The 24,312-nt window shown below is 39.7% G+C and overlaps 1 protein-coding gene across 7 annotated transcripts in view; it reads left to right on the top strand.

Annotated features, from left to right (window-relative positions):
* The window catches only part of DYNC2H1 (dynein cytoplasmic 2 heavy chain 1), a 288,892-nt gene that overhangs the window by 51,966 nt on the left and 212,614 nt on the right, over positions 1–24,312 (top strand). For 6 of the 7 annotated variants that reach the window (XM_045797656.2, XM_045797654.2, XM_045797655.2 and 3 more), the window contains 13 exons: positions 458–681; positions 1,426–1,541; positions 6,476–6,675; positions 7,827–8,091; positions 9,371–9,578; positions 11,425–11,554; positions 14,222–14,377; positions 15,744–16,003; positions 16,825–17,071; positions 18,154–18,305; positions 19,297–19,441; positions 20,704–20,806; positions 21,191–21,358. In XM_045797656.2, coding sequence (XP_045653612.2) covers positions 458–681; positions 1,426–1,541; positions 6,476–6,675; positions 7,827–8,091; positions 9,371–9,578; positions 11,425–11,554; positions 14,222–14,377; positions 15,744–16,003; positions 16,825–17,071; positions 18,154–18,305; positions 19,297–19,441; positions 20,704–20,806; positions 21,191–21,358 — 2,374 coding nt within the window. The remainder of the gene's footprint in view (positions 1–457; positions 682–1,425; positions 1,542–6,475; positions 6,676–7,826; positions 8,092–9,370; positions 9,579–11,424; positions 11,555–14,221; positions 14,378–15,743; positions 16,004–16,824; positions 17,072–18,153; positions 18,306–19,296; positions 19,442–20,703; positions 20,807–21,190; positions 21,359–24,312) is intronic. The other variant, XM_087868490.1, reaches the window with a different exon arrangement.

Genomic DNA, 24,312 nt, shown 5'->3' with positions numbered 1-24,312 from the left:
CTAGGTATTTCTGCTTCCCATTCATTGTGTGCACCCTCTGATTCGGCTTTAAGTGTCCTGTTGAAGGTACTCCTACTGGGTGCTCTCATGATACTCTGCCTCCCCCTGTTAAGGCATGAATCACACGGTGCGTGCTTATAGACTGTAAGCTCCAGGAGGGCATAAACCATTATTGACTTTCAGTCGGAGTTGTGCTCTCTCTGTGTACCCAGAAAAGGAGGCTTTCAGTAAGTGTGGACATCCCAGAGAACTGATGATAAAGGACCTGTGTACATACTGTTCCTCCTGAGGAGGTTCCTGTATGTTGAGTGGGGAGCTACTTAACTCGTTAGCGGTTACTTTTTGCCAGGGTGTAAGATTTGTGTGTAGGAATATGTACAATAAAATTTCTGTTAGCAACCTATTTTATATTTAGAGTTAAAATATTTGATGCCCATATTTTGAATTAACATTTCAGGTAGAAATAAATTCTAATTCTGGAATTTTTATCACGATGAATCCTGCTGGAAAAGGTTATGGAGGAAGACAGAAGCTGCCTGACAATCTTAAACAGCTTTTCAGGCCAGTGGCCATGTCTCATCCAGACAATGAGCTCATCGCAGAAGTTATTCTGTATTCGGAAGGCTTCAAGGATGCCAAAGTCTTGGGCAGAAAATTGGTAGCTATCTTCAACTTATCTAGGTGAGTTTTCCTCTCTTCAATATTTTTATATTTTTTGGTTCCAGTGATTGATTATGGATTAGTGATCATTTTTCACATTTCCCCAGTGTACCTATTCAGTGATTTTTCATATCGGTGGTTATATTGTATTTAAGGTATCGATAGGGAAGATTCTAGTTTGAATAATAAAACCTCTGACTCAAAACTGTTTGTTTTCCTTAAATGTTATTAATTTGATTGCACCTTTTCTGCAAAATATTTTTATTGGGGTGCTCCAGCTAAATGATGTTGGTTGAACGAATTTACCAGCAGACCCTTCAAAACCTGTTCTGTGGAGGAAATCTTCCACAGTTTTTCTTATGTCTTATTTCTAGTAATAGCGATGGACTTCCAGCTTCTTTGGGTGACCTAGAATTCTGGTTCATATTACTTAAGAGCTGGTGAGAACCGGAGTGCCAGAAACTGAGAGCCAGATGCATGGGTTAAATAGTTGAGGGATAATGGTCCCAGGTACTTGTCATTTATTGTCTTCAGGAAGGTAATTAGCCAGGTCATGACAGGTTTACCCTGATCCTTGGGAATCCTCTATCTTCAGTGTTTTACTGGAGTGATCCTGTTCTGTGACTGGTTCCTTTACATAAATTGATGGAGTATCAGTGCTCATTTCTGTGTGTCTGTAGTTATAGTCTGTATTTCTTTAAATATAGTGATAAAAGTAATTTCTTATAGCTATCTGATGCTTTGTGATTTCCTTGTCTATTTAAGGGAACTTTTGACGCCTCAGCAACATTACGACTGGGGTCTGAGAGCCTTGAAGACCGTTCTTAGAGGAAGTGGGGGCCTTCTTAGGCAACTGAAGACAAGTGGCATTAAACAGAATGGTAGGATTCGTTATTCAGATACAATATTATTTTTTAAAAAAAAGTCTTTGGAACACTTAGATTTATAGAAAAGTTATAAAGACAATTTTTAAATACCTGGCTCCCAGTTTCAGAGGGCAGGGGAGGGAGGTGGGGTGATCGGTTAGCCTGGTGGTGGGTATTAAGGAGGGTGCATTTTGTGGTGAGCACTGGGTGTTATACGCAAACAATGAATTATGGAACACTACATCAAAAACTAATGCAGTACTGTATGGTGATTAACATAACAATAAAACAAATTTAAATTAAAAAAATAAAATAATTGCTGACTTTAGAAAGTTTTAATGACCGTAAACACAATTTTCAAATGCCATGATATGTGTTACTAGTAATTAAATGATGTGCTAGAATTTAGTAGCATTTAAAGCCCTGTGATACTTTGTGAATTGACAAGCTTACCTTACTATCTTTTGACCTCTGAAAATAAGGATCCCTAAGTATAGTTCTAGACTCTTTTCCATAGAATTTGAGTCCCAGGGTTCCCAGACTTAATAATAAAAATCACTGGGACCCCTGGGTGGCTCAGTCAGTTGAATGTCTGACTTTTGTTGGTTTTGGCTCAGGTCATGATCTCCGGGTCCTGGAGTGGAGTCTGCTTGAGATTCTTTCCCTCTGCCCCTCCCCTCACTTGCCTGTCCCCTCTCTCTTTCTCTGTTAAATAAATAAAATCCTTAAAAAGTAAAAGTTTTAGTAATTTTGGGGTGGAGTCTTTGGTGTTTTCCACATAAAGTATCATGTCATCTGCGAAGAGAGAGACTTTGAGTTTGCCAATTTGAATACTTTTTATTTCTTTCTTGTCTGATTGCTGATGCTAGGACTTCTAGTTCTATGTTGAACAGTAATGGCGAGAGTGGGCATCCTTATCATGTTCCTGATTTTCAGAGAAAAGCTCTCAGCTTTTCCCCATTGAGAACGATATTCGCTGTGGGCTTTTCATAGATGATTTTTATGACATTGAGGAATGTTCCCTAAACTCTGAAAAGTTTTAATCAGGAAAGGATGCTCTATTTTGTCAAATGCTTTTTCTGCATTAACCGAGAGGATCATATGCTTCGTGTGTGAGTGTGTGTGTGTGTGTGTGTGTGTGTGTGTGTTCTATCACATTGATTTTGTGAATGTTGAAACACCCTTGCATCCCAGGAATAAATCCCACCTGGTAGTGATAGATAATCCTTTTAATGTACTGTTGGATCGTATTAGCTAGGATCTTGTTGAGAATTTTGGAGTCCATATTCATCAGGGATATCGGCCTGTACTTCTCCTTTTTGATGGGGTCTTTGCCTGGTTTGGGGATCAAGGTAATATTGGCCTCATAGAATGAGTTTGGTAGCTTTCCTTCTGTTTCTATTTTTTGAAACCATTTCAGAGGAATAGATACTATTTCTTCTTTGAATGGTAGAATTCCCCAGGGAATCCATCGGGCCCTGGACTCTTGTTTTTTGGGAGGTGTTTGATTACTGCTTCAATCTCGTTACTGGTTATTGGTCTATTCAGATTGTCAGTTTCTTCTTGTTTCAGTCTTGGTAGTTTATAGGTTTCCAGGAAGCCATCCATTTCTTCCAGGTTGCTTAATTTATTGGCATATTGTTGTTGATAATAGTTTCTAATGATTGTTTCTATTTTCTTTGTGTTAATCATGATCTCTCTCCTTTCATTCATGGTTTTATTACTTTGGGTCCTTTCTCTTTTCTTTTGGATAAGTGTGATCAGTAGTTTATCAATCTTATTAATTCTTCCTAAGAATCAGCTTCTAGTTTCGTTGATTTGCTCTACTGTATTTCTGGTTTCTATTTCATTCATCTTTGCTCTGATCTTTGTTATTTCTCTTCTCCTGCTTGGTTTAGGTTTTATTTGCTGTTCTTTCTCCAGTTCCTTTAGGTGTAAGGTTAACTTGTGTATTCAGGATTTGTCTACTTTTTTGGGTGAGGCTTGGATGGCTATATATTTTCCCCTTAGGACCACCTTTGCAGTACCCCGTAGGTTTTTGGACCGATGTGTTTTGGTTCTCACTGGTTTCCATGAATTGTTTACGTTCTTCTTTAATTCCCTGGTTGATACAAACATTATCTTTAGCAGGATGGACTTTATCTTCCAAGTGTTTGAATTCCTTCCAAATTTTTCCTTGTGATTGAGTTCCAGTTTCAAAGCAGTGTGGTCTGAGAATATGCAGGGAATAATCTCAGTCTTTTGGTATTGGTTGAGATGAGATTTGTGACCCAGTACATGGTCTGTTCTGGAGAAAGTTCCATGTGTGTTTGAGAAGAATGAGTATTCTGTTGTTTTAGGGTAGAATGTTCTGTATATATCTTGAAGTCCATCTGGTCCAGTATGTCATTCAAAGCTCTTGTTTCTTTGTTGATCTTCTGCTTAAATGATCTGTCTATTGCTTAGATTGGAGTGTTGAGGTCCCCTACTATTAAAGTAGTATTATCAATGTTTATTTTGGTTAACAGTTGGGTTAGGTAGTTGGCTGCTCCCATGTTGGGGGCATAGATATTTGCAATTATTAGATCCTCTTGTTGGGGAGACCCTTTAAGAATGATATAATGTCCTCCTGTATCTCTTACTATAGTCTTTAGCTTAAAATCTAATTTGTCTGATATGAGAATTGCCACCCTGGCTTTCTTTTGAGGTCCATTGGCATGAAAAATGGTTCTCCACCCCCTCACTTTTAGTCTGGATGTATCTTTAGGTTCAAAAGAGTCTCTTGTAGACAGCATATAGATGGGTCATGTCTTTTTTTTTTTTTTTTTTTAAGAATTTTTATTTATTTGTTAGAGCATGAGCAGGAGGGAGGGTCAAAGGGAGAGGAAGAAGCAGACTCCCAGCGGAGCAAGGAGCCCGATGTAGGGCTCATTTCCAGGACCCTCAGATCATGACCTGAGCTGAAGGCAGATGCCCAACCAACTGAGCCACCCAGGTGCCCCTCGGTCATGTCTTTTTATCCAGTCTGCAACCCTGTGCCATTTGATGTGGGAGCATCTAGGCCATTCACGTTGAGAGTGATTGTTGAAAGATATGATTTTATTACCATCATGTTGCCTGTGAAGTCCTTGTTTCTATAGATTACTCTGTAAATTTCTAGTCTATATTACTCTTGGGGTCATTCTTTTATAGAACCCCCCTTAATATTTCTTGCAGGGCCAGTTTGGTGGTCACATATTCTTTCAGTTTCTGCCGGTCTTGGAAGGTCCGTGTCCCTCCATCTATTCAGAATGACAGCCTTGCTGGATAAAGTATCCTTGGCTGTATGTACCTCTCATTTAGTACCCTGAAGATGTTTTGCCAGCCTGTTCTGGCTTGCCAGGTCTCTGTGGACAGGTCTGACGTTACTCTGATGTTCCTCCCTCTGTACGTAAGAAATCACTTCCCCCTTGCCGCTTTCAAGATTGTTTCCTTGGATCTAAGATTTGCAAATTGTACTGTTACATGTCGAGGTGTCGGTCTATTATCATTGATCTTGGGAGGGATCCTCTCTGCCTCTTGGACATGAATGCTTGTTTCCTTCCCCAGATTAGGGAAGTTCTCAGCTACGATTTGCTCAGATATATCTTCCAGACCTCTCTTTTTCTCCACCCCCTCAGGGATCCCAATAATTCTGATATTGGAATGTTTCGCTGAGTCACTAATCTCTCTCTGTCTGATCTCTTGGGCTTTCAGCTATTTTTCCCAGGTCTCCTTAGTTTCCTTCTTTTCTATCATATCATCCTCTAGCTCACTAATTCGTTCTTCTGCCTCCTTTACCCTGGCAGTGAGAGCATCCAGTTTAGACTGCATTTCATTCGTAACTTTTTTAAGTTTGGCCTGATTAGATCTCATTTCTGCCCTTAGAGATTCTATATTGTTGCTAATATTTTTCTCAAGCTTAGATATCGACTTCATAACTGTTACTCTGAAGTTTATCTCTGACATCCTGCTTATATCCATATCCATTAGGTCTGTGGCAGAGGCCACAGTCTCTGTTTCTTTCCTTTCTTAGGCGTTCCTCCTCTTAGTCATTTTGTTGGGGGTGGTTGAGGGAATGTGCAGAGTCCAAAGTATTAAGCACAACCCAAGCAAGATGCACCTGTTTTATAGGGACCTTAGGGTGGTTGTCCTCTTGTTCTTCCAGCCTCTCTTCTTGGGGAGGGGCCTGCTGCGCTGTTACTCCTGCAGTCCTGCTTGAGGGGGGCGGGGGGGTGCTCAGTGAAAACCAGTTTTTTTGGCTTTTGTTCTCTGGCAGCTTTCCCTAGCGGCTTTCTGCGTCTCTGCTAAGAGTCAGAGAAGTGACCACATCCAGATCTCTGTCTCAGAACAGAGAGATCGCAGTCTGCTCTTTACTGAGCGCTCCTGGCCTCACTGACTCCGTTTCTGTCTGCGCTGCTAAAAACCGCAGCCTCCCGGGTTGTGCGCCCCACAGCAACACTCCCAGCTGTTGCTTCCAGGGCCGGGCACGTCTCTGCCCTTTGTGCTTGTAAAACCGCGAGCTGCCCTGGTTCGCAGGCGCACACCCGCAGCCCCTGGATCCTGTCTGGGGACTGCACTGAAGTCCTTTCCCCACCGCTATGGGTCTGCGAGTCTGTGCGCCGTCCCCAGTGCAGGAGGGTTTTGCGCTCTGGTTGTCCTATCACCTTCACCGCGCCAGCTTATGGCGGCTCCCTCCCCCTTCTGTTTACCTCCTGATATCTACTGCAGACTCTCAGCTCCGCCCTTCAAACCTCGAGACCCCGGAGATACTGTTTATAGAGATCTAGATATATCTTCTTACATCTCAGGCTGATTTCGTGGGTGTTCAGAATGGTTTGTTAGATATCCAGCTCAGTTCAGGGGACCGGTTGAAATAGTGTTCCCTACTCCTCTGCCGTCTTCCTCCTTCCCTGTGTAACTAATAATTTTAAATGAAACTTTTTCTCCAGTTGATGAAAGTCATATTGTGGTACAAGCACTGAGGCTTAATACAATGTCAAAGTTTACATTTGCTGATTGCTCGCGGTTTGATGCGCTGATTAAAGATGTGTTTCCTGGGATGGACTTTAAAGAAGTGGAATATGGTGAGCTGAGTTCTGCTCTACAGCAAGTCTTCGAGGAGGCCAATTATGAAATCATACCCAATCAGGTAACCACCAAGAATACTTTATAATGGGAGCTCCTGCGTGGCTCAGTTGGTTAAGCGGCCCACTCTTGATTTTGGCTCAGGTCATGATCTCAGGGTTGTGAGATCAAGTCCCACATTGGGCTCTGTGCTCAGCATGTAGTCTTCTTGTCCTTTTTCCTCTGCTCCTTCCCATGCTTGCACTCACTTTCTCTCAAATAAATAAAATTTAAAAAAGAATACTTTATAATATATTGATCCTTTCTCCTAATTAATTCCTTATTAACTATCTTTATTTTTTATCTTAACATTTAAATCTCACTTACTCAGGGATGCCTTCCCTGATCTTTGAGTCCAGATGAGGTTTCCTTGCTATGTGTTTTCATTACTTTTCTTATACATACTTATTAATGCTTAATCATATATTTGACTAATACTGATTTCTCCCCACTGGATAGTAATGTTCATGGAACATGGGATCCATGTCTACTTTTGTTCATCATTTTATTCCTCGTGCCTCTTATGGAGCCTGGCCCATAATAGATCTACCATATATATATATATATATATATATATATATATATATTTTTTTTTTTTTAAAGATTTTATTTATTTATTTGACAGAGAGAGACAGCCAGCGAGAGCGGGAACAGAAGCGGGGGAGTGGGAGAGGAAGAAGCAGGCTCCCAGAGGAGGAGCCTGATGTGGGGCTTGATCCCAGGACTCTGGGATCACGACCTGAGCCGAAGGCAGATGCTTAACGACTGAGCCACCCAGGCACCCCTAGTAGCTTTTTTTAATGTAACAAGTACATGTTCAAAATGAACATTTTTCCCTCAGGTTTTTTTTTTTTTTTTGAGAGATACCGGATATAAATACATGAATCAACAAATGAATAAAATAATATATTTGAATGAGTGAATAAAATAATGAACATATCGTCAGATGACCTGGAAAGTGTACTTGTTTCTTTTAAAGAAATATTGGACTTAAAGATCACAACGTAAACATACTCAGATTTTTTTAGGTGTTACTTTGTTAAAGGCTATGTCTTCCACTGAAGAAATCAAAGGCTTTAATTTTATATGTTTGGAATAGAACAACTGTTACAGAATGAGAACAGAACTATGGTTATGTACTATAAATCACATACAAACATGTTTCTTTTCTGTTAGATCAAGAAGGCTTTAGAACTGTATGAACAATTACGCCAAAGAATGGGAGTAGTCATTGTTGGTCCGAGTGGTGCTGGGAAGTCAACTCTGTGGAGGATGTTAAGGGCAGCGCTGTGCAGAATTGGCAGAGTGGTCAAACCGTATACCATGAATCCCAAAGCTATGCCTCGACATCAGCTGTTAGGCCATATTGACGTGGATACAAGGGAATGGTCTGATGGCGTTTTGACAAATAGCGCTCGCCAAGTGGTCCGAGAACCTCAAGGTTGGTCTGTGTTCTGTGACTCTTTGCTTTCCTTAGTACTTTTCAGAGGATGACAGAACTTGTCTCTAACACTGTCCTCATTAAAGTCTCGCACATGACTGTAAACTGCCTCGTAAATGATGTACCTCGACCACTTACTTCAGAGGGGCCCAAGACATGCTGTCATGTTGATCTAGACTGTATAGGAACTTCTGTTACCATAGAAACTCGGAGTCCTCTGGGTGAGTTGTAATTCACAACTAGATTAATTTACTGAAAAAATAGAAAATCTTTGCTGGGTTGGTATCTTAGTGCCTCACAAGAAGATGACAAGTTTTATTTGGGGTTAAAATTGGTGTATATGTGTAGGAACACTTTTAACTCATGAGTTGGAATATAGTGTTTTGAATAATTTTGAAAATTTAAGTTGTAAAACAGTAGACTTCTTGCTCTCAATTTTTTGGTTTGGTGTTTAAAGGGATTATTGGCCAGAATCTGAGAAGACTTCCTACTTTGTGTTAGGTTATAATTACAAGTTGTTTTTCTAAGCCTGTGAGGGAAGGATTTAAAACTGAGAAATCGGAAGAGATTTTCCGTGTAAGTTTTCATTTTCACTGTGGTTAGTAATATCACACTAAGTAAAATCCACATAGTGCCTGTATTGATTTGTCACACTTTTATGGGTGATAGTTTTCTCTTTGAATTGTCTCAAAAGTGTAAGTACACTTGAAAACACTCTCATCTTCGGAAGGATGGATTTAGGAAAGGGTTTGTTTCCGAAAAGACTTGTGTACACAGCACTGCTTCTCCCCTTTGAAGTCAGCTTTTTATTTATCAGAGAAATTTGATGGTGAATTTTGTATTTCTCAAGTAGCATGCTAAAAATGGGTTTCCTATATATTTTCTGCAAGAGATACTACATTCTTACGATGTGGTAGAAGACCAAGGCGTGGAGAATATCTCCCATGGTCATGGGACTGGAATGCCCCAGTCACGCACACCGCCTTTGCCTCTAGTGAGATCCCAGTGCTGTTGTTTGTGGACAGGTAGAGCGTTATCGCACGGCAGCGCGTGGGGCTCTGGCCAGCGGAGCCAAGCCTGCCCGGGAGTCCTCGAGCACAGATGCAGTGCAGAGTCACAGGGAGAATGTCTGCTCGTTCTCTGTTAGCTCTTTGTGATATAAAATAACACGTAGTGCAAATGACTTCTGGAGCATGAGAGGATTATTTTATTCCTTATTTTTAGTTGTTATCACTGCACATATTTTTGTTTTACCTCCACTTCTCTGTTTTGAAAACAGATGTCAGCTCATGGATAATATGTGATGGTGATATTGACCCTGAATGGATAGAGTCCCTGAATTCCGTTCTGGATGACAATCGACTCCTCACCATGCCCAGTGGAGAAAGGATTCAGTTCGGCCCAAATGTCAACTTTGTATTTGAAACTCATGATTTAAGTTGTGCCTCGCCAGCCACCGTATCTAGAATGGGGATGATCTTTCTTAGGTAAACCACCGGAGCACTTGCCCACGATGTAGAATATCCTTCAGTTATCAGTTGGTTTCATGCAGAGTGGAGTAAGCATATGAATGATGCGTAAATACGCATTTCCTCTTGTTTTACTGACCTCTGTTAGGGTTCACTTCATTCAGAGAGTAATTTCATTGCAGTTAAATTGTTTCAGTGTTTATTAACAGTCATTAAGGATTTTGTTTGCTCCAGTGAGACAGCAAGTATTTCATTGTTTCTTTTTTTCTCTTTTGTTTAAATTTATGGTACAAAGAAGTGAGCAAGCTGGTTGTGAGCTAGAGGCGAATAATCCAAAGCTAAGTAGCCGTATTTTAATCATAGAATCTTAGATTCGTAGAATTTTAGGGCCAACCTAGGATTGACAGGTCCTGTGTGGTGACCTTTCAGTGTACAAATTGGAACCCTCTTGACTTACTGTTTACTTTCTTCCTCAGTGTGTTTGGAAGAGGCTTCCGGGTCCAAATGAAGACTAAACTGATGTTAGGTACCATGTGTAACACTCTTATGCCGGGACATAGACATTGCACCCGATTTTATTTTCCAAATGAGTAATTAGAAAGCTTTCTTTTGCTTTTTGAATTGCTGTTTTAGAATTTGACACTTATGGGTCTGTATCAATGCCTTGCCCTACTCTTTTAGCACCATTCGAAGCTGTTTTTGGTGTTGTGTGACATGATAATGTTACCAAGTTGGTTCAGATGGTTTCTGAAATTTGTTGTTTACTTTTTTGATAGTATTTTAGGGAACACTTTTATTAAGTTGTCATGAATTCCAATTAAAATTTTTAGGTATTATTAAGAAACATGCCATGGTGTGTGTAACTTTTGTAGCTGCATTTCACACAATATCTCTACTTGTTCAACATATTCTTATAATCTTGTGAGAAAAATGGGATAAAAGGGAAGTTTATAACTACATGTTGAAGTCTTTATTGAATGCCTATTATGTATGTGACTTTAACTCGGGAGTTTTAGGCGAGACAGAGCGGGAAAGGGGTAAAACGAACACAGAGGGCTTCTCTTCATGGAGCGTCCCTTCAACAGAGGAGATAAAATAAATGGAACAGTTATATCGCGAAGTAGACTATAAGTGTGGCATAAATGGTACGTTTAGCAGAAAGAAAGACCATGTATTGCTGCACGGGATTTAAAAATTGTGGGTGGACCAGCTATCGTTAGAGGCATGATGGATGTGTATGACTGCACATAAAATACAAATACATGGTGACATTTTGGCTGCTTTCGATTAGCTTGTACCTAGGTTTTAGGTCTCATTCGTTTCTTCAGTAGACATTTGTTGAGCACTGGCTATGTTATAGGCCAAATGAGGACCTTCTAATAGTGAAAGAGAATGCTGTTAATTATGCTGGGACAGTAAACCAGAGCCATCCTGGACAAACGATGCGTTGTTGCCATCGGCACTGGGGAGGCACCATGGACGACAAAGTCTTTACTCTGCAGGGGCTCCAAGTCTTTCTTTGCTGACTTGAGCTGTGCTGTTGTAACTTACACACTTACCTTTGATCATCCCATTTTTCTTTTCCTTTTTAGCCTGGATAGAAATGTGAGAGGAGAAATTCAAGGGCTTAGTAGTTACTAGTGTTGCTGCAAAGCAGTGGTAGAGAATAGGCAGGAGCAGAGGGGGAGGGGCAAAGGGAGAGGGAGAAGCAGACTCAGATGTGGGGCTCAGACTCGGGGCTTGATCCCAGGACCCTGGGATTGTGACCTGAGCCAAAGGCAGACGCTTAACCAACTGAGCCACCTAGGCCTCCCTGACAATGTCTTCCTAAGTAATTTCTTACATGCTTATTAATCTGTTTCAGTGATGAAGAGACAGATGTTAATTCTCTGATAAAATCTTGGTTGAAGAATCAGCCTCCTAATTATAGGAATAATCTTGAAAACTGGATTGGAGATTACTTTGAAAAGGCTCTACAGTGGGTTCTAAAGCAGGTAAGTTAGCCATTATATTTCGTAATTAATCATTTAGGCCAGAAGTACGGTGATTAAGAGTGTTGCTTAGAAATAGCTGCCTTTTAGTGGATCTCAGCCAGAATCTCGGGGCAGAGTGAGGAGTAGGTGTCTTCACTGCTATCCTGTTCTTTGTCTTGGCTTAACTTTTTATTAACGGTGTCTTAAAACACTTCAATTTTCTCACCTACAGTATCTTGCACTGCTTACCTAAAAATCTTGAGTAGTGGAATCTCCTGTTTACTAGCGAAACCATGTTACTGTCACATTTCACTCTCAGTAAATGCCTACTTCTATTTCATGCTAAAAACAATGTCAAGTTAATACTAAAGTAGAAAAGGGCAAGTTATTTACAATATTATTAAGAACAGTTTATCCAAAACATCGAGTATCTACTATATGTGTCAAGCATAGCACTGGACAAGACTTAGAGGTGGACAGGACAGTCTCTTTCCTTGGGAGGGGTTTGCCTAATGGAGAAAAAAGAGATGTGAAAAGGTCATCAAAATGGGATGAGGAGAGTATTGCTGTCTTCCAGGAGAGTTAAAGAGGTGATCACACTTAATTTTGAATTGGAAGCATAAACAGAAGTTTCACGTGGACCGAAGACGGGGGGGGCGGGGGGGGCTTTTATAGGTTCTGCATGATTTTTCAGCTATTTCTGGTTTTGTGTCATTGCTTTTAAGAGAAACGTAAACATCTAAAAATAGAGAAAATAAATAGCAGTGAAAGTACTTTCGGAAAGTATCTGATTGCTAATCTGAACCTGATTTAGTGGTTACTACTCGGGGATTGAATAAGATTTACCGAGAAATGGAGATCTCACCTTTTTCTTTTCCTGCCGGTAAGGTTAAGAGATGAGGGATAGGGATTGGTGAGGAGTGGGATGTGAATGACAGAGGTTTGCCTGGAGGCTTAGGCGACGAAGCACTCCTGCCAGCCTGACGAGCTCTCCTCCTCTCTGTTATAACTGCATGCATTCAGCTCGAAGCACTTTGAGGGCAAGGAGCACGCTTTAGTGTACCCACAGACCCACTTGTGTAGCGGAGACACACATGGATGAACATATATGTGCTTTAGTAAATACCTGCTGCCTCTGTCCTCGCTCCTTTTCGGGGGATATGTCATGATTTCAGTAACATGAAGTACACGGAGCCAATGCGCTCCTGTACAAGTCCCTTGAGCTCATCTACGTGGATGCTGTTAATGTTAGAAAGAGAAAGATAACACTAGGTGGCATATACTCATATACAGGGGTTTCTGAGTGTAGGCATGAGGACAGGATAAGATGATGAAGCCATAGAGTGGATATACCAAAGATTCAGTTAGAAAATAAACTGATTCTGTTTTGAGGTCAGGTCCCTGTGATTGTTTGAAATTTTTTTTATGTGTTGAGGCTTCCTTTTTTCTTATTTTGTACTTTGTTCACTGTGTTCAGATTCTGAGAGAGATACCATAATGGGTACTCTAACCAAATGCTGACTTTATAACTAGAGCTCTGCTTTCTTGTATCAGTTTAGCAAATTAGACGGGATAGAAGAAAATGCGAGAGTTTCCTTTATCTTGGCTTTTAAAGCCTAGAACTCTTAGCATGGCCTAAGCAGCAAGATTTCTACTCATCTCCTCCCTTTTTCCTGCTCTTCCTGCCATTTCTCCAACCCTCTAAAAATACTTTTTTTTTTTTTAATGCAGGGTCATTTTTAAAAAAAATGTAAACTGGGTCATTTCCCTCTCTTCTTTAAGAACATTTAAAAGTAGTGAAGATAAAAGTTGCATTCCTTACCATGGCCTATGCCATCTGCATACTCTGGTCCTTGCCTCCCTCTCATTTCTGAGCTATCCCAGTGGCTTACCTTTGCCTGTGCTGTATTCTCTGCATGCCACACAGATCTCATTCTTCTGATGCTAGCTGAACTGTCACCCTTTTCAAGGAGGCGAGCTCTGCATCTGAGTTACTCTGAGAGTACTCTTTTCTGCTTCTCTAGTTGTTACTGGGACTTGTTGACTGTCTCCTCTATGAGACTGGAGTCACAGACATGGAAGTTTCTGTTGAGTTCGCTTTTCCCCCCCTTCTTATGCATGAATGGTTCTCTGTAAACACTTGGAGATTGGATGAATGAGAACCTTTTTCCCTTTTAGCCCCCTGGCAAGTTGCATAGGGGCTCCAGAGGTCCACAGATCGAAATCATCTACACCACTGCAACCCAAAAGTTTCATTTTAAATTGTGCGTAGGGAGCCAGCTCCAGATGGTTTTTTGTGTTAAGTCTCCTTTTACCAGCCATACTTCTCCACTGTCCTCTAGCTTCCTTTTTGTCAGCAGGAGGAAATAGGGGACTGTTCTTGTTAGACCAGTGCTCAGTGATGTACTTTTTCTTTTATTTTCTTCAAGCTTGGGAAGTGAACAAACCACATATCTGGTTAAGAACTGTAGCACTTACTGCTAGAAATGCACAATTGCGTTTTTATGATCACTTTTCATTTTCAAAGTTTATACGTATACACTGAATGAAATGTAAGCTTTCTACATCTTGAGTAAGAGGGATACATTTAACGTTCATACTTGAAAAGATATGTGAGTGTAAATCCGTGTTTCTGTGTTTATCGATTGATGTTTGTTTTTTGTCTGTACCATGGATTTTAATCAACAGAATGACTATGTGGTTGAAACAAGTTTGGTTGGGACTGTGATGAACGGTCTGTCACATCTACGTGGATCCCAAAATCATGACCAGTTTATTATTAATCTCATACGGGGACTTGGCGGAAATCTGAACATGAAATCACGTCTGGAATTCACCAAAGAGGTGATGCATATTTAAAACCTATATTCAATCAACATTTTTAATTTTCGTGGACTCTTAATTGCCAAAATACAGTGATTTGTAACTATAAGGCATAGAACCTTTTAATTTTGAAATTATGCATTCAATAGAAGAGTTACACACTTGAATTTATGTACTTTCTCCTTTGAACTAGTCGATGGTATTTTATGATATTAAAATGTTATAAAATAATGTTTTAATAGGCGGTAGTGTGGACAGTATCTTTTTTGTTAGACATTTTTGAAACTAATTAACCATGTGAATGTATATAATTATTCATTTTTGAGTTTAGAATAATACATATTTTTAATCATTTGTTTAACCAGAATGGTTTTAGCAGTTAGGAATGCTAGGATGGATTAATCATTATCAACGTTTTCTTTACTAAATGTAAAGGTATATTTAAGCCAAGTTGTTTATAAAACTGAACTGTATATATTAAAGGATATCATCCTATTGGCTTCTGTTGAAAACACTGAACATGCATTTCTCTGGGTTGGCTCCAACATCATGTTTCTGCATTTGTATCATGCTGTTTCTTCTTTGGTGCCATCATTTGCTGCTTTCTCTGTGCTGCTCCCCTTTCCATGTCCGACCTGGTGTCCCTGTTGCCAGATGCTTCTCATTACCCCTCGATGCCAGATGGTATGTTGCCTTTGAGCAGACGTTCTCATTCACAGTTCAGAGGCAAGGTGTTGAAGATTAGCTTCGGGTGAACTCTCTGATTTATATCTGTGCAGATAGCAAGTTTTCAGTGTTAGCGAGAAGGACAGCAGCTTGGGAGCAGTCCTGGTACCACCATAATGGGTGCGACTAGGTTCCTATACTGTGAAATCAGTGGTTCAGTGCTCTTTCAAACTCACTCAAAGTTGAATGTATTTATACCCTCGTGTATGTGCAGACTAGATGACTTTTATTTATTTTCTTAAATAATCATTTAGAGAATAATATTGGACAGAGCATGTGGCTTTAATTATAAAAGATATTTAATTGGTTTAGTGTAGGAGAATTTTCTTTTGAACTAAGATGACTGACTTCGGGACGTTGACTTTGAAGAACTAAAATTTCTTTCTTTCTTTTTTTTTTTTTTTTAAGATTTTATTTATTTATTCGACAGAGATAGAGACAGCCAGCGAGAGAGGGAACACAAGCAGGGGGAGTGGGAGAGGAAGAAGCAGGCTCCTAGCGGAGGAGCCTGATGTGGGGCTCGATCCCATAACACCAGGATCAGGCCCTGAGCTGAAGGCAGACGCTTAACCTCTGTGCCACCCAGGCGCCCCAGAACTAAAATTTCTTATACTCTTGTTTGGAGTATGTGAAAACCTATCACAACTTTTTTCCTCTGCAGGTTTTTAATTGGGCACGAGAATCTCCTCCAGACCCTCACAAACTGATGGACACCTACTATGACTTGAGTAGAGGACGATTAGCATCTTACGTGCTGAAGAAGCCAGAAAATTTGACAGCTGATGATTTTAGTAATGGCCAAACTCTCCCCGTCATTCAGATTCCTGACATGCAGAGAGGCCTGGATTATTTCAAACCGTGGTTAAATTCTGATACTAAACAGCCATTTATTCTTGTAGGACCAGAAGGATGTGGCAAAGGGTAAGAGCAGAAAATTCTTGATAGAGGTACATGGTGTGGATCTGTACTCTTCTCTTCTTTTTAATTTAACAGCTCTGTTAACCTTTCTTTGGGTTAAAGTAGCAATTACATTTTCATGAAGGACTCTTTCCATTGTCACTACTTGTAAAAACAATATGACTGTAGAGAACTAAAGAGGAGAATATGTCTTTTTTTTCCTGCCAGGTTATGTGTTTTCTAATGGAAAGAGAACAGTCTGATAAGATACCCTTCAAAAGAAAACATGCGTACAATCCCAGCAAAATCTGAATACCTTAGACACACTCCCAAGTTATTACCTGCTTTAGGTATAAAAAATGCGTCTTGAAGTTAGCTGTCTGTTTAAAAATAACTTATATCAGTGTAATTCAGCCTATTTATAGTGCCTACTGAGTGTAGGTTTTGGAAATAAAGGAGAGATGATTATTAGTTTCATATTTTTAGCAATAACTTAAAAATCCTACAAAATCATAGTAAGTTTTTTAAAACTTGGAGTACTTAATGTCTTAAAATCTTTCCTTCAACTGTGGAGAAACGGTATCTTTTATATGTACTTTATCAAGTTAAATTATTTCTGTAAACTTTGATATTTTTTTTTGCTGAATGACTCCCAAGAATACCTTAAAATATAAATTTATTTTTTTATTTTGTAAAAATTAGAAAGCTACCTGTTAAGCCATGTTTACCACTTTCCCCTTAACATATTACTTTAGAAGCTGAAATATTTATAGAAGTTTGTGTTGACTGTATGCAGTACTTAGCGGGCTGTGTTTTTGAAGTCCGACATCCTCCACGTCTCACAGGATGCTGCTCAGGTATGCCTTTGCCCAGCTGCGGTCCACCCAGACCGCCACGGTCCACTGCAGCGCGCAGACCACGTCTCGGCACGTCCTGCAGAAGCTGAGCCAGACCTGCATGGTGATCAGTACCAACACCGGTCGCGTGTACAGACCCAAGGACTGTGAGAGACTTGTTCTGTACTTGAAAGACATTAACCTGCCCAAGCTCGACAAATGGGGCACCAGCACGCTGGTCGCTTTCCTGCAGCAGGTGAGCCTTAATCCTTGAGGTGTTAGGATGTAACAGGAAACGGTTAGAGAATCTGCTTTCCTCCTCAGGGTCAGTTTTATCCAACCTGTGTTGTGGACATTAAACTCCCGAAGCTTGTAGTAGTCTGGTTCCAGGGCTACTTTCTTTTTTTTCTTTGCTTGCTTGCTTGCTTTTTTTTTTTTTTTTTTTTTTTTTAAGAGATTTTATTTTTAAGTAATTTGTACACCCAGCCTGGGGCTCGAACTCATGACCCCAAGATCAAAGTCCCACGTTCTGCTGACAGAGCCAGCCAAGCATCCCTACAAGGCTCCCTTCTTTGACTTTCTTCCCTGTAGAAGTTAGCATTACAGCAAGATGATATATGACAGGAAAAGTAAAAATAACCTTTACTCTATACTTAGTTCCTGTTCTTTATTTCTAAAACGGGGGGAAAGCAGAAACTGGAGGGGATGTGGGATATGGGGAAATTTTTGCTTCATTTTTCTAGGGATGCATTTTTTCAGAGAGCAGGTAGACTTCCTTGGTCGTGGCCCCTTTCAGGCTTCCTTAGCTCAGTATTCTTTCTCTTTGCTGTGTAAAGGCGAAGGTCAGAGACCATACATTCTGTCCGTGTGCAAGACTTTACTTCTTTATGTGGTTTGCATCACATTAGAAACCCTACATTCTAAATTAGAGTTTATTATGTTTATATGGGTCCGGATTTAGCTTTGCTGTGTAACCGTAGAATATGATAAGACATTTATAAAGAAAACCAAAATAGCTTCCTTATATTTTTCTTAATTTCTTTCACTTTTTTTTCCCTCATTGCTGTTAGATTTATACTGTCATCTGGTTTTTAATGTTTATTAGAGAGAAAAGCACTTTAAAAATGATAATTCAGCTAACATTAGTTGAATGTGGATTCTTGAGGAGTATTGTTTTTCAGTGTTACAAGAATTTAACGTATATTTCAATCTTAGATTTTTGAGTTAGGTAGAGGATGATTGCATTTGGAAACAATTGAGTTTTATGCAAAAATGTTTTATATCACTACTAGAAAATTCTAAGCCTAAAACATTTAAAATACATTTATTTTCAAAAAGGTATTGACATATCAAGGATTTTATGATGAAAATTTGGAATGGGTTGGTTTAGAGAATATTCAGATTGTGGCTTCTATGTCAGCTGGAGGAAGACTGGGAAGACATAAGCTGACCACCAGATTTACTTCCATTGTTCGTCTTTGTGCTGTGGAGTATGTATCATAGCGTTCTTAATTTTTTTTTTTTAATTTGGGGAGATATCTTCTATATTTAAATTTTATTAAAGGTATCCATTAATGATATTTCTTTAAAATGAAGACTACAAAAATAGTCAGACTTGAGTTCTGGTATTTTTCCCCTGCCCTTCCTAAATTTTAGGTGGCAATTTAGGGTGACAAAGGTGTTAACCAGTGCTTCTTAAATGTTAGAAATAAAACACAACTGTTTTGTATCATCTCTGTTCTAAAATGTCAGTATCAGGAACCTGAATGATGAATTTTAGGTTTACATATGGGTTTCATAAAACAAAAATACTATCAAATTTTATGAAGACAAATGATAACTTAAACAGGCACAGGTGGAGGCGGGTTAGGTGTGTGGGTGACAGCTTTAATCCTGATGCGTGCATTGGTCTCCAAGGTCCTAACTGTTGGGAGGACTTGCAAATTTTATGGATATGGCGCTTGTCCTCTGTTCCGTTTTGCCTTACAAAGTCTTGTTTTGATTCTTTCATGCTAATTGCACCCAACTGTTAACATTGTACTTTCAGAAATGTTATTGCTACCAATTAAGCTGTATTGAAATTGGTTTTGGTTTGAGAGAAACAGGTTGATTTCGTTTGTTGTATTAGTTCTACTTTTACAATTCTGAGGTGGATCACTGCTTTATCGGTAGGCTATATTTAAAATACTTTTTAAAGCAAAATTTGCCTTTTGGTCTTTTCTAAAAATCAGTGGTTTCCAAACAATCATGTTTTTAAGTAGCTTCACTGGAAACTTCTATTAGGGCCCTCAGTATTTGAGAGCAGATAAGTAGGGGTCAGAATAGGGACCTAGAGCCTGGCTTTAGTCCCCGGATAAACTGGGGGGGGGGGTGGTATCCGGACCTCAGAGCAGCACAGCTGGAACACTGCTGCGAATGAACATGAACGTAATAATCTAGAGCATTGTTTTTTCAGTTGTTTTCTTATGTGCCCTTTTTCAGTTACCCAGAAAGAGAGCAATTACAGACAATTTATGGAGCATATTTGGAACCGGTTCTCCACAAAAATCTGAAGAATCACTCTATTTGGGGCTCTTCATCAAAAATCTATCTTTTAGCGGGATCTATGGTCCAAGTGTATGAACAGGTATATACTCACTCAGAGGTGTCTTTCTTTCTTGTTGCCTGTGCGAAAATGTCTCAGGTTCCCTCGGTGAAGTGGGACGGTGTGGAAAACAGGCAGTAAGGACACAGAACACAGTTATTCAGTACCTTCTTTTCTAGTGCCAGTCCTAGGGATGCAGAGATGACTGGGTGTCTGTTCTCTGGAAGTTTACAGAGCTGCCAGGAACTCTTACTGCAGCGTGATGAGCAGTGTTAACAGTGACGATGTGCACAAGTCACAGAGATAGCGTAGAAGAGGGAGGAAGTAACTCTGCTCCGTGGTAGTTGCGAAGAGGAGGTGAGATGTGATCTGAGCCTTTTTTTTTTTTTTTTTTTTAAGATTTATTTATTAGAGACTGTGCACCATGGTGGGGGGAGGAGCAGAGGGAGAGAGACAGCGCAGTGGAGAGGGGCAGAGAGAGGAGGAGAGAAAGAATCCCAAGCGGACTGCACTGTCAGAACAGAGCCCAACGTGGGCCTTGATCTCATGACCCTGAGATGACGACCTGAGCCGAAGTCAAGATTTGGATGCTCAACTGACTGAGCCACCCAGGTGCCCCGAAATGTGATCTGAGGTTTGAAAAATTAATAGAAGTGCCCAGAGTGGCTGGAGATGGAAGAAGATCTTCCTAGGTAAAGGGAATAGCACGTGAAAGTGAGGGAAGTGTTTGTGGAAGATGCTTCTTGTCTGTTTGGAGTAGAAGCGAGGCAAGAGAAGTTAGAAAGCATTGATTACTTTCCAAATTAATTCAGAAGTTAAGTGATGAAGGCCAGAATGAGAGCAATGGTTCTGTCCATGGAGAGGAAGGCACAGGCTCTCACTGGTTATATATGAAGGAGTAGCTTGGATTCGTTAGAAATTCACTGACTCTTTGAACACAAGATAGGTGTATGGCTCCTACCACTAGGAAACATGTCTTTCCTAGACCTGTGAGCGCCTTGGAATTGCAACCACTGTTCATAAAGCTTAGTTTCACCTTCCTTGAATTCTTTTGCTCAGCAGGGCTTTTTAACCTTTTATTTTTTTCTTGGACACTGTTTGGCACTTTGTTGAAGCCTTTGAATAACCCCTCTTAGATAATGTTATTACATGGGTAAAATATAATGTGTGAGATAACTAAGGAAATCAGTTGTATTGAAATACAGTTTCTACTCAGTAGTAGAAATTGGACATTCCTGTGAGTCTGTGCTGACTGAAAAATTTATAGCGTTCTATATTTGGAAATAGTTTATTTTCTTTTTCAGGTACGGGCCAAATTTACAGTCGATGATCATAGTCACTATTTCTTTACTCCTTGCGTCCTTACCCAGTGGGTTCTTGGCTTATTCAGATACGATTTAGAAGGAGGTAAGTTTTGGTTTCTTGATTTCAAATTGCTTCTCTTTCTTCGGAACAGTACTGTGTGTGTGTGTGTGTGTGTGTGTGTCTGTGTGTGTGTTTCTTCTGAACTATTTATTACTGTCACTGTTCAAATTTGATTTGGGGAAAAATCAAGTCATTCATGTTCAGTTTGCTTTTTGGAATTAATATTTTTATTGAACAACTAAACAACTTATCAACTTATTAACACATTGAATTTTACCTTTTTTTCCCTTTTCTTGTGTTTATCTGACGCCAACCTGACGGTATGCCGATTTTTATTCTCTATTTCTTTCTGGTATTACATTGAAATAGACCATCTGCAGGTCGTTTGAATTTTATTACAACTAAAGAAAATGTTGTCTTTTTTAGGATCCTCAAATCATCCCCTAGATTATGTATTAGAGATCGTGGCTTATGAAGCACGACGCTTATTTCGTGATAAAATTGTTGGTGCAAAGGAGCTTCATCTGTTTGACAGCATTTTAGCATCTGTGTTTCAAGGAGATTGGGGCTCAGATATATTAGACAATATGGCAGGTAACGTAGTTACGGAGTCTATGTAATATATGCATGTTATGAGAATTGTAAACTATTTTTTCTTGCTAATAGCATGATTTCATATTTCTGTGCAAATAAGTTTGGGTAATTTTAATGTTTTTACTGTAAGGGGCTGCTTTTTCCTTTTTTGCTAGATTTCTAAGTGAATATAAATAAAATATAGTGACAATAACTGTTTTCTTGGATTCAGGCCATAGTGTTTTATATTTGGAATTCAAAATTATGTTTCCTGAGGGATTTTTGCTAAGAAGGGTTTTATTTAAAGCCGAGTGTGTATGAAACTTGAAGATCATTGGGAAAAATCCATATTTGATTATAATTCTTCCTTAAGAGTAAATCACGTCACCAGCACAGAACTTCTTATGTGCTCTTGTCTCCAGCTTTGCGCACTGTTGGAATAAAGCACAGCCCTGCTCCCTCAGAGCAGCTGTGTTGTATTTGCAGCTGTTACCACTTAACACCCAGCTTGCGTTCTGAAGCTGCTCTGGGAGTAGCGCACGTAATGTGAAAACCATCATGGCAAAAGGACTGTTGATACAAGACCGTAACGTGGAAGTATTTGTTAACAACTGCTTTCAAGCTACAAAATGGGTTTCTGTTCTGTTAGACTGTAAACCTAGTCTTCACCAATACTTCATACAGTACGTTCTGTCTGTGTACTGCCAGATTTGATACCGGCCTCAGAGTCTTACCTGCACAGGCCAGAGGGGATTTTGAAGATGAGGAAGATGTTGAGATTGACAGGAGTTTTCTAGGCGTGGCTTGAGTTTCAGAATCAGGAAGTGAGTTGGAGAAGCTGAGGCAGGATGAAATGTGGAGAGAGCCCTGGTCATAGCTCAGAGTTGGCTGATTCTGAGTGAGGGTTTGCCAGTGTGGCTTGTAGCTCTCCTTGCTTAGTGTGGACAGGTTTTGTTCCGTAAATGGTGCCATCTTTCTCAGGCTGAGAATTGCCTGAATGGTATCTCTCCTTGCAAAGAAAGTAGCATATTCTTTGGGCATTAGATTGTGTCAGTGTCTTATTGGGTATCTGAATTCTCTAGAATTTATCTTTCACGGTCGTCTTTGTATGACTCAATAAATAATACATGCTTTTTTCCCCCTCACCGTTTTACTTTTCAAGGAAAGGTGCATTTTTTAAAAATACAGGCTTGATAAATGTCATATCTGGGCAAATAGAATTTTCACGTAGTGGAATATTAATTTATTAAGAAAAATGTAATCTTGGAAGACTTGGAAATAAGCTAGATACATTCTTGTGCTCAAGAAAGATGTAGTCCAGTGGCACATAGATTGCTTACAGTGGTAACTATTGTTAGTGTGGTTAGATGCCACGAAAATTTGTGCAAGTAGATGGTTAAACTGGTAATTATAACTTTTCTGAATATATTTGGGTTAAATGCTAGATAGTAGGTGTGTAGAAGGGGTAATTTTTTTTTGAGGGAGTTACTTTGAAACCTTGAAATAAAGAAATGAATTTTTTATTTAGTGATAATTGCACATTAACATACAATTGCAAGAATTTCATAGAGTATGTGTAGCTTTCACTTGGTTTCTCCCGATGGTAACATGTGGCCAAGTTATGGTAGAGCATCATGGCCAGGGTCCTGGCACTGCTGCAGCTGACACACAGAATACCAGCACACACGTCCATCCTCTGCCCTTCTGCAGCCATAGTCACTCCTCTGGAGACCGCCAGGCTGTTCTCTGTTCAGTTTTGCCATTTCAGGAACCTTATTTGCACTCAGTAATTCTCTGGACATACACACAGGTTGCTGTGAGTTTAGTAGTTTGCTCCTTTTTACTGATGAGGTATTCGGATGTGGTACCATTTCTTGAACCATTTGCTTGTTGAAGGGCGTCTGGGTTATTTTCAGTTTTTGACTTAGGAGGAAAGCTGCTCTAAGCAGTTCATGTAGAGATGTTTGTGTGAACCTTCATGTTTGTGTTTTTGGGATAAAAGCTCAGGAGTGCGGTGGCAGGGGTGCATGGTGCTTTTGTGCTTGGTTTGCAAAACACCCTGCCCTGCTCTTTTCCAGAATGACTGTATCATTTAACATTCCTGTCAGCGATATGTGAGTAATCCAGGTGCTCCACATACTTGCTGACACTTGCTGTTGTCACCCTCTTTCATTTTAGCCTCTCGATAAGTGCGTATCGATATATCATTGTGGTTTTAATTTGCATTCTGCCAACAGCGAATGACCTTGAGCATCTTTTCCTGTGCTCACCTGTGGTCTCTAAACCCTTTGAAGCGAGGTATCTCTTTGAGCGTGCTGTTCGTTTTCTAATTAGATGGTTTATCTTTTTTTATTATTGAGTTTTGAGAGTTCTATATATATTTTGGATATTAGTTTTTGGTTAAATACGAGGTTTGCAAACGTACTCTCCGCTTGTCTTTTCATCTTTTTAATAGGGTCTCCCACAGCCAAATACTTTGATTTTATCAAGTACAGCGTAGTAATTTTTTTTTTTTTTATTCTTTTGGTGTCAAGTTTAAGAACTCTATCTAGTCCTAATTCTTGAAGATTTTCTTGTGCGTTTTTTTCCTAAAAGTTTTATAGTTTTATGTTTTAAGTAGTGGTCCACTTTGAGTTACTGCCTGTATGAAGAGTGAGGCCTTGGGTCACTTTCTTTGCTGACGGATGTCCACTTGCTCCAGTGCCGTTTATTCAAAAGGGAACTTTTATTCAAAAGGAACTTTTCTTCCTTGAGTCGCTTTGCACTTTGTCGGAATAGTGGCGTGAACATATTTCTCGGTTGTTTGTCCTGTTGCATCAATTACATGTCTGTCCTCCCACCAATACCACCTGTTTTCATAACTTTAGCTGTAGGAGTCTTGAAATTGGGTAGACTGACTTCTGCTGTCTTCTTCTTTACAGTTGTTTTAGCTATTTAAGTTCCTTTGCCTTTCTATATTTTAGAATAATCTTATC

The sequence above is a fragment of the Ursus americanus genome, chromosome 16, assembly GCF_024610735.1.
Source record: "Ursus americanus isolate L20-20 chromosome 16, mUrsAme1.1.p, whole genome shotgun sequence".
NCBI classification, from domain to species: domain Eukaryota; kingdom Metazoa; phylum Chordata; class Mammalia; order Carnivora; family Ursidae; genus Ursus; species Ursus americanus.
The sequence above is the reverse complement of the archived record's forward strand: the minus strand, read 5'-3'. Positions and strand labels throughout refer to the sequence as shown.